General features: G+C 38.2%; 1 protein-coding gene across 7 annotated transcripts in view; it reads right to left on the reverse strand.

The window, feature by feature from the left end:
• Positions 1 to 21,893, reverse strand: part of NEBL (nebulette) — a 399,766-nt gene that overhangs the window by 166,453 nt on the left and 211,420 nt on the right. For 3 of the 7 annotated variants that reach the window (XM_063669620.1, XM_063669623.1, XM_063669619.1), the window contains exons 1-2: positions 16,305 to 16,588; positions 3,876 to 3,963 (exon numbers count right to left, since the gene is read on the reverse strand). Coding sequence is in view for 2 of the 7 variants with exons in the window: in XM_054503213.1 (XP_054359188.1) it covers positions 20,262 to 20,369 (108 nt within the window). In the remaining 5 variants the exon portion in view is untranslated. Of the gene's footprint in view, positions 1 to 3,875; positions 3,964 to 8,074; positions 8,142 to 16,304; positions 16,589 to 20,261; positions 20,370 to 21,893 lie in introns of those variants that run through there. The other 4 variants (XM_054503213.1, XM_063669624.1, XM_063669622.1 and 1 more) reach the window with 3 other exon arrangements.

Consider the following 21,893-nt stretch of genomic DNA (forward strand, 5'->3'; position numbering starts at 1 on the left):
GAGCTATCTATGACAAACCCACAGCCAATATCATACTGAATGGGCAAAAACTGGAAGCATTCCCTTTGAAAACGGGCACAAGACAGGGATGCCCTCTCTCACCACTCCTATTCAACATACTGTTGGAAGTTCTGGCCAGGGCAATTAGGCAGGAGAAGGAAATAATGGGTATTCAATTAGGAAAAGAGGAAGTCAAATTGTCCCTGTTTGCAGATGACATGATTGTATATCTAGAAAACCCCATTGTCTCAGCTCAAAATCTCCTTAAGCTAATAGGCAACTTCAGCAAAGTCTCAGGATACAAAATCAATGTGCAAAAATCACAAGCATTCTTATACACCAATAACAGACAAACAGAGAGCCAAATCATGAGTGAACTCCCATTCACAATTGCTTCAGAGAAAATAAAACACCTAGGAATCCAACTTACAAGGGATGTGAAGGACCTCTTCAAGGAGAACTACAGATCACTGCTCAATGAAATAAAAGAGGATACAAACAAATGGAAGAACATTCCATGCTCATGGGTAGGAAGAATCAATATTGTGAAAATGGCCATACTGCCCAAGGTAATTTATAGATCCAATGCCATCGCCATCAAGCTACCAACGACTTTCTTCACAGAATTGGAAAAAACTACTTTAAAGTTCATATGGAACCAAAAAAGAGCCCGCATCGCCAAGTCAATCCTAAGCCAAAAGAACAAAGCTGGAGGCATCATGCTACCTGACTTCAAACTATACTGCAAGGCTACAGTTACCAAAACAGCATGGTACTGGTACCAAAACAGAGACATAGACCAATGGAACAGAACAGAGCCCTCAGAAATAATGCCGCATATCTACAACCATCTGATCTTTGACAAACTTGACAAAAACAAGAAATGGGGAAACAATTTGCTATTTAATAAATGGTGCTGGGAAAACTGGCTAGCCATATGTAGAAAGCTGAAACTGGATCCCTTCCTTACACCTTATACAAAAATTAATTCAAGATGGACTAAAGACTTAAATGTTAGACCTAAAACCATAAAAACCCTAGAAGAAAATCTAGACGATACCATTCAGGACATAGGCATGGGCAAGGACTTCATGTCTAAAACACCAAAAGCAATGGCAACAAAAGCCCAAATTGTCAAATGGGATCTAATTAAACTAAGGAGCTTCTGCACAGCAAAAGAAACTACCATCAGAGTGAACAGGCAACCTACAGAATGGGAGAAAATTTTTGCAATCTACTCATCTGACAAACGGCTAATATCCAGAATCTACAATGAACTCCAACAAATTTACAAGAAAAAAACAAACAACCCCATCAAAAAGTGGGCGAAGGATATGAACAGACACTTCTCAAAAGAAGACATTTATGCAGCCAAAAGACATGAAAAAATGCTCATCATCACTGGCCATCAGAGAAATGCAAATCAAAACCACAATGAGATATCATCTCACACCAGTTAGAATGGCAATCAGTAAAAAGTCAGGAAACAACAGGTGCTGGAGAGGTTGTGCAGAAATAGGAACACTTTTACACTGTTGGTGGGACTGTAAACTAGTTCAACCATTGTAGAAGTCAGTGTGGTGATTCCTCAGGGATCTAGATCTAGAAATACCATTTGACCCAGCCATCCCATTACTGGGTATATATCCAAAGGAGTATAAATCATGCTGCTATAAAGACACATGCACACATATGTTTACTGCGGCACTATTCACAATAGCAAAGACTTGTAACCAAGCCAAATGTCCAACAATGATAGACTGGATTAAGAAAATGTGGCACATATACACCATGGAATACTATGCAGCCATAAAAAAAGATGAGTTCATATCCTTTGCAGGGACATGGATGAAGCTGGAAACCCATCATTCTCAGGAAACTATCACAAGGACAAAAAACCAAACACCGCATGTTCTCACTCATAGGTGGGAATTGAACAATGAGAACACATGGACACAGGAAGGGGAACATCACACACCGGGGCCTGTTGTGGGATGGGGAGAGGGGGGAGGGACAGCATTAGGACATATACCTAATGTTAATTGATGAGTTAATGGGTGCAGCACACCAACATGGCACACGTATACATATGCAACTAACCTGCATGTTGTGCACATGTACCCTAAAACTTAAAGTGTAACAAGAAAAAAAAAGTTGAAAGAGCCTTACGAATTTATCACATAATCCATATAGCATAGGAAGTTATTTCTTGTTTCTTACCCACATGTCCTGCTACAATGCAAAGCTAACTTCGTTTGCTTTCAACTAGGATCAAGTCGTCGATTCCTTACACACGTAAAACTAAGTCGTTCAAAACTCTTCAGTTACTAGGATCTTACTTCTCTGTATTCTGACTTTAAGAGTCAAAGTTAAATGACCTCAAGCAAGCATCCTCATAAGCTGCCAAAAAATGGTAATTCCAGACAGTGTCCTGAGGACAACAGGGACCCAGGGCCATCTCTTGGATCATCTATATCCACCAAAATGACCTGTGCTAGTCAATCAATGTCTACGGTCTAGTCTCTGGTCGGTTTAATGAACAAGAGGCGGTTAAGTTTTGGAGTTAAAGTTAGCTGCCTTATGGTTCACCATCTAACTTTCAGACACACAGTCAATAAAAACAACAAAAGTTAAGGCTTAACTTGTATTTAAATATAGTTAAATATAGGCCGGGCACAGTGGCTCAATGCCTGTAATCCCAGCACTTTGGGAGGCCGAGGCAGGCAGATCACCTGAGGTCTGGAGTTCAAGACCAGCCTTGCCAACCTGGTGAAACCCCGTCTCTACTCTAAGTACAAAAATTAGCCAGGCGTGGTGACAGGTGCCTGTAATCCCAGCTACTTGGAAGGCTGAGGCAGCAGAATCACTTGAACCTGGGAGGCGGAGGGTGCAGTGAGCCAAGATCGCGTGACTGCACTCCAGCCTGGGCGACAAGACCAAGAGTCTGTCTCATAATAAAATAAAATAAATTATATAAATAAATAAAATTAAATATAATAATTGGTTTACCAGAACACCCCACATTGCAGACATTTTAGGTTAACTGAGATTTTCTGTGTTTGCATGAGAACTAATGTAGCATTTCTCCATATTTTCATGAGAACTAATGCAGCATGCAAGGCTAAAGGCATACATATTTATATGGGTTTGCACTCTCTCACACCTGCCAACCTGAGAGCATGTCTGAGACTAGCTATCCCAGGCTTGTATCACAGTTGGAGCATGAGCACACCATTGCCCAATTTACAAACCACAGACACCTTTGCTCAACATTTGTCATTCAATTCTAAATCAATGCAAAAAAAGTGCCTACTTTTTTCATTGGCATTGCTTCAACATACAGAGATACAAGAAATCATAATTGTTTCCCTTTTATTCTCCAAAAGCAGACACCTACAAATCCTAGTGCCATAATCATACCCGGCTCAACAGTCAGACATAAGAGGCCATAAGATCCCATATGACAGTTAGAGTGAAATCCAATCCACATAAGGGCCAAGTTGACCACAGGACTAGATCAAGCACTCTCAATATTTAAACAAACAATAACCCTAAAATGTAGGATCATTTCCTTACTAAAAAATACTTTTTAGTTACTCTTCAAAACTTTCAGGATAAAATTAGTATTTGCAGCTCATTAAACACCACGCAGTCTCATTCTTCATTCCTGTATGTGCAGTTTCCCTACATGTGAAGTTTTTTGCCACCCACCATTCACCACTGCCAAGTCCTCACTTGTGTCTGTCCTCATTCATTCTTAAAAACTCATCTCAGGACACTTTCTTCTGTAAGCCATCTGGGACCGTCACCAAACCCCAGCTAGGGTTAGGTGCCTTACTCTGTACTCCACAAATTCCCACTCTTAACACACTTACCAGGCTATGTTCTGTGTTCTGCGTTGACGGCTGTGCTTAGATCTTGTATCCTCAGCTCCTAAGATAGTGCCAAGCTCAGAAAAGGTACCTTCAGAGAATGGAGGAACAAGTAAAGTAAGCATATTCTGAAGGAGAAGAAGCATCAACCCTTAATAACATCATGCATCACATGAATAAACCACATGTAAATTGTCTGGGAAAATGAAAAGCCTTCTTATATCCCAGCACATAAAGGAACATCTGAATGAGAGATTCTCCTTGGGGATGAGAAGCCAGTCTGGTTCCCAGTGTTAAGAAATTTGGAACTTCAAAATCTGGTCCTAATACTCACTATGCAGACCCCAAAATGCCGTTTAAGAACACACTAGCTTCCGTACCGACAAAAAGAAACCAAAATCTTTGGACATTTGCTCTATGACACAAGGGCTCCAGATATAACATATAATCAATGCTCCCAAAATCCTGGTGTAGAGGAGTCAAGTACTGGACTTTGAAGTCAGAAAAAAGAAAAACAAACCAACAAACTTGGACTCCAATCCCAGCTCTGTTCTTTACTCATTGTATGCAATTAAATAATTCATTTATCCTCTCTAAATGCCAGTTTCCTCATCAGTGAAACGAGAATAATTACAAGTATTTCCAGGGATTGTTGCTAAAAATAAGTGAAATAACAAACATGAAAGATGGCCCAACACACAAGAGCCCTTCACGAATGTTCATTCTCATCTCTTCCCTCTATTCGGGTATGTGAGTGTCACCTACGTATGAACAGGGATGCACAGATGATTGACAGGCCCCTGCTTGAGTCCTGAACAGCTAAATGAGGACAAGGAAGGTGAGAGGCAGCCCTTATAGGCTGTATGATCAAGGAGCCAATCATGTTTCCTCCAAAGTCTATATGTTGTTTCTGCACATGGAAATTGGATTTTCAAATAATCTTTTCATCTTTTCAGGAGCTCACTATGAAAATCTATGTTTTGAAGAAACTGTGGCCCTCGTGCTGCTGGTAGTTAGCAGGATGAAGTTGAGTCAAGGAACACACAAAGGCCTTCAGAGGTTTTTCAAATATTCCACTTCTTGAGCCAGGAGTAGCTACGTGGCTACCCATTTTATTATTTTTGTTTTTTGTTTGTTTGTTTTGAGACAGGATCTCACTCTGTCACCCAGGCTGAAGTGCAGTAGTGTGATCTCAGCTCACTGCAACCTCTGCTTCCTGAGTTCAAGCAATTCTCCCACCTCAGCTTCCCAAGCAGCTGGGACTACAGGCGCACGCCACCACACCTGGCTAACATTTGTATGTTTGGTAGAGACGAGGTTTCACCACGCTGTTGGCCAGGCTGGTCTCAAACACCGCACCCAGTGGCGTTTTATTATTCTTTAAACTGGACATATGTTTCTATCAACTGTTTTGTATGTGTAATATAGTTCACAATCTAAAAGTGGGGTAGAGTGTTAATATCAGGAGGCTGGAATCAGGGATCCTAGATGTGGAAATCCTGGCAGCATTTAACAAAGGATAACATTTATTTTTTTGCCTCCTAAACTGATGGGTTTTTTTTGAATCGTTAATAGCTACTTCTGCGGAACCCGTACAAGTGCCAGGAAGCTCACCACCCCAAGACTCCCAGAAACTGACTGACTCCAAAGCATTTGGTAGTGATACATACAAAGGTCCCCTAAAAAATAACTCCAAAGCATTTGGTAGGGATACATACAAAGGTCCCCTAAAAAATAACCAGGAGTACAGGGTGCATCCTGAGAAGAGGATGATGCTGATGATATTTGAAGGATTTACAGTTTAATACTTATGAGTCCTTTTTTGAATACACCTTGAAAGTCTGTTTCTGAATGACTGGGAATTTCAGCAATGCCTGTGGATGTGAGTTTCAAAGAGTCACATGTCGAAAATGAAAGGCAACCTGGACTAGAGGTCAGAATGCCTCGGTGCTAGCCCCGAGTGTTTCACAGACAGCCTTAGGGGAGTTGTAGGATAACTTTCAAAGTATTCAGGCAGCACAGACTTAAGATGAGACATTACTTTGTCTGACATCCTCATATCCTCACTGGCTAGAACAGCAAAACATAGGCTATTGTATGAGGGCAAGCTAGAAAGTGTCAAACTCACCTGCTCGCCTCTTCTTGTGCCTTCTCTTAGGACAACATTCCCCTCCCCACCCCACTACCTCCCAGTTTTTGGTGTATGTATGACAAGTACAAAATAATTTAACAAAATATTTAACTTCTGAAGATATAATTGTAACAGTCACAGTAATAATCGATGGAGTAATCTGCAAAAGTAAAACAGCACTGATGAGCTTCATAGTTGTTTATTATCATTGTGCCAGGCTTTGTTTGCTATTTATAAATCACAGCCATTGACATTTTTACTGAGAAATCACACACACACACACACACACACGGTGTCAGGAGACAAACGGGTAATAGTGTAGGAAGCAGATGGAAGGATGGCTTCATAGCAGACTGAGCACATGCTTCATGCATAAGTGAGGTAAGGGGCACCCAAAATAGAAAAGAATTCAACAAACTTACACAGAAGTCTGCAATCAGACAATCTAACAAACACTGAATTATTTTCAGGTTATCAGTATGTCTTATGCTTTAGAGCAGGGGTGTCCAATCTTTAGGATTCCCTGGGCCACACATAAAATACGTTAACACTAACAAAAGGTCCATGTATAAATCTCATAATGTTTTAAGAAAGTTGACAGATTTGTGCTGGGCCACATTCAAAGCTGTCCTGGGTCGCATGTGGCCCAAGGGCCATGGGTTGGACAAGCTTTAGAGGTTGAGTGTTGTTCCTATTGATTTTTAAATTTCTTTCATTTAGGGAGAAGTATCATCTTTTTTATAGAATTTAGAGTCTTTAATGGTTTTAATCTAACCCTGAAAGCAGAAATAATAATGGGATAGAGGTTAGAAGCAATGTAAATAATTTTAACCATCTGTCCGGCCTCTTGCTAAATATTTCATGCCTTTCAACCAATAACGTAAAGCCTAGGATCAGAATCCAATATGCTAGTCAGTTTACTCCAAATAACCCAGTGGTGTGGTTTATTTCATTATACCCATGACACTAGTCCTTTCCTTTTATAAATACCAAAAAATACTATTTTCTCCCTTAAGTAAATCAAGTAAATAATGGCTTACCCTTCACAGTACTCAGTTATTTAATGTATCAAATGCCTTATCTGGCAAAACCTGAATGTGAAATAGTTATGGAAGTGTTTACAATAAAGGCACAGGGGTGGACGAGAACAAGTTTTGGAGAAAATGAGGGGAATAAATGGTTAACTGCCAGCAGACACACACTCACGCTGGAGGACACAAAAAGGTTCACAGCAGTTTTGAAATCCATTTAGAGAAACTCACTTTATTTCTCCAACAGAGCTCTCACCAGCTAATCTGTATTACAACCTGCAGGATTCTTAATATTCTCAGCAGGATCAAGATTTGGGCCACACTGATTCAGCTATTTAATCTTGCAAGAGAACAATATTTGGCAGGAAAAGACCCCACAGCACTGAGGGGATGTCCCAGTGGTTTGTCGTTAACACAGACTGGGCCAAGAACGCCAAAGGTGGAAACCAAACAGCACTAAAACCAATGTTTCTCTTTTCCTTTCACTAGCTCTGTCCTCAAACACATATGTGCACTCTACGCATACGTGGCAAACACATATGTCACATGTGCAAAGACAGCTATTTCAGATGCATGTACGTTTTTAAAAGGCAAAATATTTCCTGAATATTTTGGGCCCTGTCATGAAAAATTTAAAATTCAAAAGTATTGACTTCCTCTCTTCCTATTTGAATACCCTTTATTTCTTTGTCTTGCCTGATTGCCCCGGCCAGAACTTCCATTCTCAGCAAACTAACCCAGGAACAGAAAACCAAACACTGCCTGTCCTCATTCATAAGTGGGAGTCGAACAACGAGAACACGTGGACACAGGGAGGGGAACATCACACACTGGGGCCTATTGCGGGATGGGGGGAAAGCAGAGGGAGAGCATTAGGACAAATATCTAATGCATGCGGGGTTTAAAACCTAGATGACAGGTTGATAGGTACAGCAAACCACCATGGCACATGTATACCTATGTAACAAACTTGCACATTCTGCACATGTATCCCAGAACTTAAAGTAAAAAATAAAAAAAAATTCAAAAGTATCACTCACAGGTTGGAGGCAGGAAAAGAGATGAAGGAACAACAGCTAGAGTTTCACTTTCGAACTCTTTAATCTTCTTAAGCATTGAAAATCAAAATAGTAAAAACATTTATGAATTTTTAATGTATACAAATTTTTAAGATTTTTTTAACCATCTTGAAATTAATAAGCTGAACAACACTCTTCTATATTGAACATTTGTGATGTTTTATATAGAATACTGTGGTTTGATTTCCTTTTGTGTTTTGTTTTTTTCTGTTGAGGACATCTTTATTTCTTTATTTAAATGCCTGTTAAGCGATTTAGATGGTTTGACTTAATTTTTTGTGGTATTTTCTGGAATACTGATAGGCAAATAGGGAATAAAGAAAACAGACATACAGAAGCGGACAAACTTAAAAATAAGATATATAGCTTCTATTATTAAACAAAGATTATAAATCACTCTTGAAATCAATGATTCAGTAAAGTTTTTAACAACTAATAAAATAGTATGACTCGTGTTCAATTCCTTTCCCTCCTAAACCTGAGTTTGTTACCCTCTGATGTTAACACAGCGTTTCCCTCTATCTGGCATTTCTCCCATTTAGAACATTAGATGTATTATCTCATATACAGAGCTTGTTGCTCTAACATCGTCTGCTTGCCTGTCAGGCTAACTACAAGCCGCAGGGCATCAGGGGTCATCTGTGCTTTATTCCTCATTAATCCCACCTCCTAGCAATGTGCCTGGCACATAGTAAACACTTCAAAACATGTTTGTTAAGTCAATAATTAAGTTCTCAAAAGTGGTATCTCCTAGAAATGTTTATTATGGATTTATAGATGCCCAAAGTATGCACATTTGAAAATACGATAACTACTCCTTCAACAATCCTGCTTCAACCTGTATTTCAGGAATGGGATCTCTCCCTGCACTCTAACAAGGAGACGCCGGGTGTTCCTAACCTTATATTCATCTCTTCCTTCCTTCTGCCTCTTCTCCCTCATAAACACTTTTACATCCAACCGAGGCCCTCATGCATCGTAGGATGAACATGAAACACATCCAGAAAAGTGGTTTTTCACTTTTTCTGAAATCCACACGGCCTGATGCAATGTCATGTCCAGAGCCAGTGTTTCATGAATGAAGGTGTATATGTGTCAGGTAACTGTGAAGGTAATTTCTACTTCTGTCTTATACTTTACAGTCAAAGCCCCAGATTCTGGAGGATTTAAACATGATCAAGAAATGCCACTTATCATCAAAGGCCTCACCACAATTACACAACAAAAATAAATATTTCAATCACTTTGTTTATGGGAAATCGATTCTATCAAAAATGACAGTGTTGAGAATAATAGAATGGTTTTTAAGGTTTTTTGCCTGTATTCTTTTTTCTAAATCCATACTCTTTTTCCTGGTTTGCTAAACACAGGCAAATTCTAACACCTTTATAATTCTAAGGACGCAATGATACAAAGCTTAATTCAAATGAGTTAAATATTCCTTTGTGGCCTGGTATGGTGGCTCATACCTGTAATCCCAGCACTTTAGAAAGCTGAGGTGGGAGGATGGCTTGAGCCCAGGAGTTCAAGACCAACCTGGGCAATATAGGCAAACCTTATCTCTATTCGAAAAAAAAAAAAAAAAAAAAAAAAAAGAAGAAGCTGACTTTGTTACAATTGATATAGCCACAAAAGGAAAAATCAATCAAAAATATAAAGAAGCAAAAAACATGACTTCCTACTTCTTGTCCTTGGAACCAAATAGAGTCTGGAGGCATTTCACAAAAGCAATAGGTCCTTCAGACAGAAATTTAGATATCTTTGTGCAAGCAGCATTGCATATGATTCTGTACAAGAGAGAAAAAGGCTACAAAGCAGGCCACCTGACAACCATGAATGAAAAGAAAGCTATAGAAGAAAATATGAGCAAAAAAAAAAAAAGAAAGAAATGCAATTTTTATGACATAATCCTTCTAGGAAAATGCAAAGCAAATTAGAGAGCATAGTTGCATACTTTAAAAAAAAAAGACAGTCTTGTTTCTAACTTCCAAATCATAAAATTTTTTCTAATTGTATAAACTTGGCTTAGATTACCAATGGATTTTGAATTAAATCTCTACACAATGTCTCCCTTGACTTATGACCCTCCAATAAGCTAAAATAACACTCAACTATTACTCTTAAGAACTAAGAAAACAACAGGTTTTAAACCTGCCTCTAAAACTTCATTGACATTGTAATTATATGGCCTAATTATTAATGATAGTCACATCTGGGACTTCAAAAATATATACATAAGAGTTCTGGTTTTTCTTTAACATTCAGGATATTCTGCTCACTGTGGCTATGTCCCAAAAGGTATAATAAAATCTGGAAGAAAATTTAGATACTTTCAAAGTTCTAAATCTGCATCATGCACTGGAAATCGAGACATGAAGCTAGTCTGTGTTAGACTTTCCCTGCGTCCTGGAAATTTTTTTTCTATTCTCACCTCTCTGTCCTCCTTTTTATTCACATCTGCCCAGGCTAAACTGCTAGCACGGGACATGTGAAGTCTACATTCTGAACTACATAATTCAACCAAAATCTGGAAAACTTAAAAACTTCACTACTACCCTAAAGTATCTGTGTTTCTATCAATGACTAATGGCTCAAACCTGGAAATAAAAAGTTTGAAAGGTTCAGTTAAGAACTGGGGCAGGGCGCGGTGGCTCACACCTATAATCCCAGGACTTCAGGAAACCGAGGGAGGTGGATCATCTGAAGTCAGGAGTTTGAGACCAGCCTGGCCAACACGGTAAAACCCCGTCTCTACTAAAAATACAAAAATTAGCCGGGTGTGGTGCCAGGCACCTGTAGTCCCAGCTACTAGGGAGGCTGAGGCAGGAGAATCACTTGAACCCAGGAGGCGGAGGTTGCCTTGAGCCGAAACTGTACCACTGCACTCCAGCCTGGGTAACAGCATGAGACTCTGTCTGGAAAAAAAAAAAAAAAAAAAGAACTGGAAATAGGATATAGGAGGAATTTTTTTTCTTTTTTTAGTTAAGAATATTCAGCTTGAAAATAGGGAAAAGTTTAAAACTGAATGTAGACGTTTTCCTGGAAAGGCAACAGGTAGAGGGTAGTGTTATCTAACTTCACTAAAGAAACTAGCTCATCTGTCAGGGTACAGTGGCTCACGCCTGTAATCCCAACACTTTGGGAAGACGAGGTGGGCGGATCACTTGAGGACAGGAATTTGAGGCCAGCCTGGTCAACATGGCAAAACCCCATTTCTACTAAAAATACAAAAATTAGCTGGGCATGCTGGTATATGCCTGTAATCCCAGCTACTCAGGACACTGAGGCACGAGAATTACTTGAACCCGGGAGGTGGAGGTTGCACTAAGCCGAGATTGCGCCACTGCACTCCAGCCTGGGTGACAGAGTGAGACCCTGTCTCAAAAAAAAAAAAAAAAAAGAAAGAAAGAAAAAAGAAAAGAAAAGAAAAAACAAGAAATTAGCTCATGATAGCAGCTTATATTATAATTATGTGACACTTTGGATATTTCAAAGCACGTTCACAAAGTGTATGTCACTTAAATACCTCAAAATTTCCCTGTTATATATGCAGATCATTCCCCATTCAGCCCTGGTATGGACTGAGCTGTGTGCCACCCCAAAATTCATACGTTGAAGCCCTAACCACCAATGTGACTGTATTTGGAGAGGGTGAATTTAAGGAGGTAATTAAGTTTAACTGAAGTCACAAGGAAGCCCTGATCCGATTGGGTCTGTGTCCTTCTAAGAGGAGGAGACACAGAGATCTCTCTTGCTCTTCCTCTCTCTCTCCGCATGCACACACCAACGAAAAGCCACATGAGGACACTGCGAGAAGGCAACTGTCTGCAAGCCAGGAACAGAGCCCTCACCAGCCCTACCATACCTTGATCTGGCACTTCCCAGCCTCCAGAAATGTGAGAAAAATTTCTGTCGCTTTACGCTGCCCATCCTGTGATATCTTGTTATGGTGCCTGAGCAGACTAAGACAAGCCCTAATTTTTTTTTTTTTTTAGGTTCTTGGATTAGACACCAGAAAGAATTCCCTATGATATATTAAATAGGGGAAGTCCTGGCATTTGTAATGTAATTAGAAAATAAATTATCCTGCTTTACTGAGGAAATGTTGCTACAATCCTTTGATAAAACTATAGAAGTCACTGAACACTTAAGGAGCAGAGAATAAAAGATTGTGTTTATCAAGCAGCACCAAAAAGAAAAGAATCATAAAACTGAAAGCAACTTGAGAAACTAAAAATATCCTTGCAAAGAGGAGTTTCAAGAAAAAGAATGTACAAAATTAGTCAGTATTTTACATATTACTGCCTCATTCATTTATTCCACATGCATTTACTGAGTACGTGCTCTGTACTGAGCTCTATTCTAGGCATAACCAATCTTGCGTTGAAGGGGTAGACTCATTCGTTGCTCCACTATGGCAGATATTCCAGGAAAGATTTTATTTGCCTAGACTGAAAAGTGGATGGGATGGCAAACTCTTCTTAAGGAAAAAAAAAAAGAAAGAAAAAACACCCTGGATATAGAGAAAGTAATCCCATAAAATAATCCAGCTATTTACTGAATAAATATTTATTTGATAACTACTTTGTGCTAGAAAATGATACAATAGAAAAAAAAATCTGGGAGCTTTCAAGAAGAAAACTGATGTGCAATGGATATCTAGACCTTGAAAGAGATTAGAACTCCTAGTAATAATCTTCACTGTAAGATGAAATTCACACAAGGCCAAGAGATTCACTCATCAAAGTAAAAAATAAAAAGATTTGTTGACACAAATGGTCGATTCATTTGTTTATTAAATTTGGCAGTAGGCTAGGCCCTGGGTCTGTAGAGAAAAAAGACACAGCCCATTTCTTCAAAGAGTTCAGTCTGAGGGTAGGAAAACTCATAATGCAGCTATAGAAGCTGACTGTCAGAGCAGCTAGGGAAAGATGGTGTTGCAGGACTTTTCCTTAGTTCCACTAAAGACGGGGTCTTCTGTCCCACGGCAATGAAAATTCAGGCTCGCAGACAAATTGAATGATGAGTAAGACAGGGTTTTGCTGGGTGAAAGGAAGAAAAGGGGGAAACAGGGACTCCCTGTAAGGCCAGGGTCCCCTGCTAGAGAGCTTCCTGCCTCATAGTTCGAATTCCAGGTTCCACACAGGAAGAGGAGGGGGCCTGGCTCCCCCACCACCACCCCGCCCCCCGTCTGCAAACAGCACAAACTTCCCGAGGCTCTACCCTAGTGCGCAGGCTGGTTGGAGTTTTTCCGGGGACCCCCTCCCATCTGGCTGTCTCAATGGTAGCCTCTGAGCCAGTGTGGATGGGGAGAGGTATGAAGGGCCTTGCAGGCAGAAGTGTGAAATGGATGGGTTCAGGTTGCAAGAGGGCCTCCCAGGCTAGAGGTCTCAGCTAGCACTAAGCCAGGGACAGCCTCACATTCCAGGCAAAAGATTTTACATTTTATCCTAAAGGCAGTAGAGAGACTTAACAGATTTTAAAAGAGGATGTGACATGATCAGATGTGCATTTTAGGAAAACCTTGCAAGAAACTATAAGGAGAATAGCCCAAGTCAAGAGACTATTCCCATATTCCTATCAAGGGGTAGGGAGGGCCCTAAATTAGAGAGGTGACAAGAAAGGCAAAGTATAAAGCACCATCTGGCGCGTTCTTGCAGACATAAAACATAAATGGAAAGAGGCATGGATGATCTTCACCTATGGGAAGTTAAGGAGGTCAGACATATAGACACATAATATGCTAACTAAAACCAAAGTGGAGAATATGATTTGTGAAATGAGTGGTACAAATGATAGTGTTATAGCACAAAGCCCCACAATAATTCAGAGATGAGACACATCACTGTAGCTGGGTTTGAGTATGTGTCTGGGATCAGGGGGCTGGGCTGTCATTTACAGATAGTGTGAAATTGTCCTAAACATGCAGAATGACTCATGCAAAAGCCCAGAACAGAGTAAGCAGGCAGGCCTAAAAGAAATCGAAGAACAGTGATGAAGGGCAGTGAAAGATAAGGTGAAAAATAGCCATTTAGGAGCAGATTGTGGAGGGTCCTTAGAGTCAGAATTAAAGGGTTTAGGAGATTAGACTTTATCCTACTCAAACTGGAGGTCCATGGAAAGCATTTTAGTGGGTCATAATTAGGGTCTTGATGAAAAAGATATTTTAGAACAACTCATCTGGTGATTGTGTTTTAGATGCAATGAAAGGAACAGAAGGAGATAAGGCCAATTAGGAAGTTACTGCAGTAACTCAGGCAAGATAATGGCCTGAACACAGCGAAACTGAAAAGAAAGGAATATGGGAAAAAAGGATTTCATGAAAAACGGATCTTCACAAATTGTTTGCTGAATCCCTCATCTCTGTTTAAAAAAAAAAAAAAAAAAGTCATATGTGTTAATTCTTTTATTACCGGGGCTCTTCTCAAACCTCCCCTTTAGACAATGCCATTTTACAACCAAAACTCTTTTATTTGACATGCACAAGTAATTATTGGTCTGGGATGTATTTGTTTCTTTAAGTGACTGTGGCTGAAAAATTGAGGCTAAAAAGAAGAGATCAGCCTTTGAAGTTCTGCTCTACATGGAAAAATAAAGCAAAACCAGGTGTAAGGGAAACCACGGATTTGGAAACAAGAAAGGACCAAGAGGTAATTTTCCGTACATTTCTCACATGAAAATATAAGTAATCCTTATAGAAATACTTTTCCCGAGGAGCAGTTGTTCAGAGGATCTAATTAAACAGGGTATGTCAAAGTGTTTCAAAATAAATGAGGTATTCATACATGTGTTAGGTATTATGAGAAAATATGTGTTATTGCCCTATCACTTTCTCTTTTTTTAATCTTTGTCTTTAAAGATAATGCTACTGACCACACTATTCACTGGGAATTCATCAGAGTTATTGGTTGAGATGAGCTACAGATAAGGTCTAGTCCACTAAAGCAATATAGAGATTCACTCTGTAAAAATACTAGCCTTCAAGAGCTTAAATCTAAACCACTGACCTCATAACTAATCATCTATGTTAATCAACCCACTTATGACTTACACTAAAAATAACATTCATTCTCATGTCAAACTGCTTAGTATACTAGATTTTACTACTCAAAATCAGAAGCTTTTACATAAATGTTTCAGTAGTTATAAAACTTCTGCTTCTTGTACAAAGAGCAAAATTAACAAATAATGTATTTCAACAAATGACTTTATAATTTTTACCTTTCTCATATTTAAAGAAAAAAGTTTGCTGAATATAAAAAGAAAAAAAATCTCCTTCAGTGTCAGTTGTTCAGATTCATATAAGACCTAATGCCTCATACACAATAATTTTGCCACCAGTTTACAATTAGCATGCATTGCTCATGCATGAGTTGACCCAATTACATAACAAATTTCGCCTTTGGTGATTTCTCTTGACTGCTTGTCTTCTGTCCACCATACAACTCAATTTCACACTGTCAGCAGCCTGAACATGGTTACAGTCAGTCTCTGGCAAAATGATTTATTTAAATTTCAAACAGAGACCAAATCCCTAGATAATTGTCCCTACCCTCATGTTCAGCCTTGCACTCAATCGAACTTTGAATCAAATCTTTTAATAGCCCATAGACACTACTATTCAATTATTAGGCAATGTTTAGTCCCAATAATCTAATATTGTTGAAGCTAACTCACAAAATCTCAGGGAACTAAATCAGCAGTATCCGTGTGAGCTTATTGGTGGGCATATAATTTATTTTACATTCTAAGAAGTCAGTGAAAAATTATGTAGTGTAGGAGAAGAGCTAAAAATAATTATATTGCAAGATCAAATTATAGAGAGGTTACTTTTTGGCATACTTTTTTTAAAGTGCCATTCTTAGCTTTTCTTGTAAAGTAGGCAAGCATTTCTTATGAATGGGTATGCAGAATTGAAAGTGGTAGCAAAAAAGGATATTTGGGAAAGCAGACAGATAACCAAAATTGTGAACATTGACAAGGTAAGGGAAATAATATAGGGCAGGTGAAACACTAATGTCTATAGACATTAGTCTATAGTGATCTAGGAAAATGGGGTTTTAGACACTCTCATTGAAGTCAACACACAGAGGTACATACACAGATATACACACACAGACATGCAAAACTATTTTCTCCATTTGTCAAGAACACGCAGAAATCCTGACAAATCAAATAATGGTACACTCACCATTTCAGTCAGTCTTTAAAATACACGATTTTGTCATCTGGTCGATTTTTGTTTCTTTCCCGTTCACTTGATATTTCTCTTCCCCCTGAAATAAATTAGAAAATAAACATCCAGTTTTCATCTATGGCACAAAGTCTGTAAAAGTCTCTTGGGGTTTGACTTCACCATTTTATTTCACAATTTATCCCCAGACTGTCTCAGCTAATTGAAAGTGCAGCTGATATGAGTGGGTAAACAGCCAGAACGAAACATCAGTAATTTTCCCAAGGCTAGCCTGAGTCCCTTGAACGTCTGGCGATGGTTCTGCTTTGAGATCCTGCTGCAGGTACCCTGAATGCATTGCTTGTAAACTTGAAGGTGGGAACCACCTGAAATTAGAAAGAGCGTTTACAGTTACCCACATGAGCTAGCCCTGTAGCAGCCACAGAAAGGCGTGTTTTGTTTTTTTTAATGCCCATGGGCACAGTATTCCTCAATTCATATTTGGACACTGTCCCTTAAGAATATTTTCCTAAAATATTGGTAAATAAAGAAAATGTGATGTACAAAGATACTTCTGCCATTTCTGAATTTATGCCCTAGAGTCTGGGGGCAAGGAGAGGGTGGATGGCAATTAAGTGACACAGTTGTGAAAATCTGTAGGGCAGGGCTTTCTGGCCCACAGTTCCTAAGTCAGTGCTGAACACATTGGCTGTCAGGTTTCATTCTGCTGAAGAGATACAGTTTAAACAAAACCTAGACTTCTAAACATTATCTTCAATTAAACGATTTGGCTGGATTTCCTGACTTCCTATAAAAACTGTTCCCAAGCCTAACATTCAATTTCATAAGCAACCAAACCCCATCTGAATATTAATATATTCAATGAGATGAAGACATCTTCTGGAATTTCGTGGGGAAAAAAATAATTTTCCTTTATTTTAGAAGCCAAGTTCTTTTTCTTCCTAGCCATTTAGTCAATTCTGAAATCCTGCCTCTTTTCTTGTTTTGTTCTGTGGCTACACTAAGTGGGTAACATAGCAGAAGAATTATCAATTGCAGTATTTAATAAATCTCCCATGTTCAATATGTTGTCATTATAGCTACCCAGAGAAGGCAAGTTCACCCACTCTCACCTCTTTCATCACACTCAATTTGAAATTTACGGTTGTATTTTATCCCACACCTCAGTAACATATGCAGACTGAGTGGTCATTTCCAAATGATTTCAAATCCTCAATAAACGATCATAAGAATAGCTGAAAAAATTTCAAAACATTGACATAGACATAAGCAATCAAAAATTTCCATTCATCCGTAACATATTACCCAAAACACCTAGGAGTTGTCATTAAATTCACTGCTTTATGTCTTTATACAAGAGAGATTAAAAGCAGCTAAGAAAGAGCCACACAATATTCAGAGATAAACCAGAAACAAATAAGAGAAAATGAAACACAGGGAAACATAAAGATAGCAAAGACTGCCAATCTTAGTTAACCTACCTACATTAACCTATATTAAACTTGGCACTCAAATGCAAGACTCACAAATTTCATACCCCTAATAATCTTCAGGATTTATAATTTTCAGGATTATAATTTCCCAGCATCTCTAGCCGGAAGATTCTGGGTCTTTCCAGTCTAGACACTTTCTCACCTGTTTCCTCTCATAACAGACACAATCCAGCCACTGTCAAAAAATATCTGTTTGGGTTTTAGCCAATATTGTTCAGTGGGTTTAGATTAAAGTAATATGGAAAACTGGACTTGCCAAAGTACTACTTTTTGGATCAACCCAAGTTTCTTATAGAAAAAGATCCTTGAGTAATATGGAAAACCTAGTGAGGTAAGGGAAAAAGTTCATGAAGTGGCAGTCTTATAAATGAATAATAAATTCACCAGACCTCAGAGCACTTAACAGCCTCCCTTCTTTAAGAGTTGGTCCCTAATGGTAATATTATGAAGTCTATATTTTTTACAGCTATCCAAACATTTAATATGCCTCATCTTGGCTAACAGAACTACTTATAAAACTGCTATGGCTGCTAACATCAAGACATCGCAAAAAGTTTTTTTTAAAAAAGAGATGTTGTCTAAGTTACATGCTTTTAAAAACCAGTGTTGTCTAAATAATAGGCTTAATCTAAATGGTGCTTTTTATACTGCTGTCTATATAACATATTATATATGATAAATATAGATTAATACATACCTGTGTGATAAGGGTATTTTGCATAATTAAGAATGGATCTGCAAACGACCTCTGGTATTGAATAAAATGTATATTCCTGCTAATGATAAAGGTTGGTAAAATGATCAGTATTTTCTAATTAAACATGAATATTGACTAAATTTGAATAAAAATTAAAAGGCTTACCTTTGATCAGCTGCAATCCTTATGTTAGCTGTCACATGGATGTCTTAGGTAGAAAGGTTTAGTTCTTTTTGAAATAAAATTCAGTGATTGTTGAAGATGTATGATATAACTGTTTTTGGCAGAATTATTTTTTAAATAAACATTTGCCAAAAATAATCCAAAGAAAGAACTGTTATTAAATGTAACTGCCAGTGAAACAGATCATTGATTTGCATTTTTAAAAGCAAAAATAGGTTTTTGGTTTAAGGAAAGAATAAAGAGGAAGAAAAATAAGGCAGTGATCTTCAGTATTCATGACTGATGGATTGCTGGGATGGGGTAGAAAAACTAAGGGACAAATGTCATGAAGTCTTAAAATTCAACTCTCTTTCTTCAAAGGAAATCCCTACTAATATAAAATGTACACTTAAAGAGCAAAAAACAATGTGTACTTTGCATCCTCCCACTTCCTAATAAATTGTTTAACATGAAATAATTCTGTTTTTGAACTTTAGGCATATAAAAAGTTTTTTCTCAAATTATATATAATTCTAGCTTCAAATTATATATGTATGTGTGTATATATTATATATGTATGTATATATACACATATTTATATATAAACACATATATAATATATACACATGTATTATATGTACACACACACATATATACATGTATACATACATCTCATGATGATGACCAAATATCAGTGAGTTTAAAACCATCTGCTAATTAAACATGTCCTGGAAATTAAGGCTACATCAGTTATAACACCTAGATATACAAACTTTAGTGACTTTATAAGTGACGCACAAAATACAGTTCTCATTAAAAATGGTATGAGTGTTGCCTGTTTGCTCATACTTTTATGTCACTCACACATTTGTTAATTTTCATTCATATTTCCTCTTGGATATCTAACATTGAATTAATTTTTGTGAAGAAAAATACATCCTGACACACTTCACATAATATTTTGGAAGAAACATAATCACAGGTGTGAATTACAAAAACTAAGAAGAGCTGTTTATCCACCTTTAATAAGTACTGAATTAATACCTCCCTAATATGTTTTGAACTTCTGCTAGTCTCCATTTTCTCTTTCAAGGAAACTATATTAATAAACAAGGCACAGCTTCAAGTACAAAGCAACTACATATATAAATGTTTATTTCAAAAGTAAGATGTAATACCTGATTTCAACAAATAACTAATTCAAAGTATGAAATCTTATGGACACATAGTCAGCAAATAGGAGATTTTTTTTAAGACTCCTAACCTTATATGTATATTTTATATGCTTATCCACAGTCAAAACTTAACTTTCAAGTTTCTTATTTTAATTATAAAAGGCCTATTTTGGAAAAATTTGAAAGCTGAGAACCATTCAAAATGGAATAAGGAGACCTTCTATTAGGTAACTAAGCACTGGGCCCTAGATAACTGTAATGGAACCAGAGGGCAGGGTTTACCAGATGAAATTGGCATAGTCTATGCGTGCACAGAGTACTGCTTGCACCCCACAGCAACACAAACACTTCCAAGTCACCCAGCCTCCCTTTCTCATCCGGAAATGCACGTCAGAGCCATCATGCTATTGAATAAACAGGCACCTACGTTACTGATTTGCTCCTGAGTCCTCTTCAGTCTCTGTAGCTCAGGAGTGTCCGTGACAATGCTGAAGCCCCTCCCTTTGCTTTCTTCAAAATCTCTTTTGTACTTGACCTAACAAGAAGGGGGAAAAGAAAAGTGAACAGAGGGATCCCAAATCCCACTCAGGATAGGCTGGGCCAACGAAGCTGCTGGAATTGGAAACAATGGCTAAAAACACAGGTCTCGGCCGGAGGTGCAGTTAAGAGCCAGAAGGAAACAGCCAGGCTACCTGGTTTGTGTCCCAGAAACTCCACTTACTATTTGTGTGACTTTAAGCAAGTTCTTTAACCACTCTGTGCTCAGTGGTGTCATCTGTACAGCGGCAATAACAACAATGGCTATTTAACAGGTTGTAGGGATGGGATCGGACTAATTGATGCATGAATCCGGCTGACAGAAACAAGTACTCCATACTAGCTATTATGATTATCACCACTAATACCATTACCACTGTGAAAGGAAAGAAAATGTGGAAAAAGAAAGCTAAATCTTCTTCTCCTCTTGTGCCCACCTGTCAGTGAAAAAGCCTCATTTTGAGCCTAAACTGCCCTATGGAGGAGGGAGACGAAGAATTGACAGCTAGCCCTGTCCAAGAAGTTTTTATTCAACTTCAGAAGGCAAACATATGGATACAATTACACAATGCTGTATTGCCAAATGGCAAGTATATAAATGCTTATGAAAATATTTATAAAATAGGCCACACCTAGAGATTAAAAAGCTGCTCACACATGCCCTCGGCATACTGTGTGCCGAAGTAGCGAAGACTTTTTTCAGTATTTAAATATACTTCTTTTCTAATTACAACCCAATGGAGCTTAATTTTACTGTTTCCTCGGAGGACTGGAACAGCTTATGCTTCATCTTACAGAACCCCATCTCCTGTTATTAGCATAATGACAATAACTGTCCCACCAGTTAAAGATTCGGCTTGTTAATGATTGAGATGGTTACATCACTTTGACTGTTCTTTTTTTAAACCTAAATATCAAGAAATGTGGAAACATATTTTGATAATCCATAGAATCCCCATTTTACATTCAAAATTACAAGCTCCCAATTAACACTTAAATTGATCATTAAAATTAATTAAGTTAATTTAGGGTTGCCTATTCAATATGATTGTTAGTGTAGTGTAGTCTTCTGCAGAAGGTAGAAAAGTTCACTTCGTTGAACATGGAATGGCTGTTTCTGTTGAGTCATGTCTGTATTTAAATACACAATTCTATCAAGCATTATTATCCTCAAGGATACTGCAAGATTTTCTTTTACCGGACAAGCTTGAAAGAAAAACAAACACACACACACACACACACACACAGGGAAATCGAGATACTCTCATCGCTTTTAGCTTAAGAATACCTAATTCTTCTCTCTGTACTTTCGATCTGTAAAAGCACTAAACCCCTTACTTTATTCCCATAAGTAAAAGGTCAAATAAACTGCAATATTTTTCTCCACATAAAATGCTGAGAGATTAGCCTTCTCACCCTCCATCTCCCAGCATGGGTAAAGATCCACACGCTGGCACATTCTCAGTGTTTCATGCCTAACTAAGCAGGCAAGCTATTTAGCTTTGCTGGTAGTAAGCACTGG

This window comes from Pongo pygmaeus, chromosome 8 (assembly GCF_028885625.2).
Source record: "Pongo pygmaeus isolate AG05252 chromosome 8, NHGRI_mPonPyg2-v2.0_pri, whole genome shotgun sequence".
NCBI classification, from domain to species: domain Eukaryota; kingdom Metazoa; phylum Chordata; class Mammalia; order Primates; family Hominidae; genus Pongo; species Pongo pygmaeus.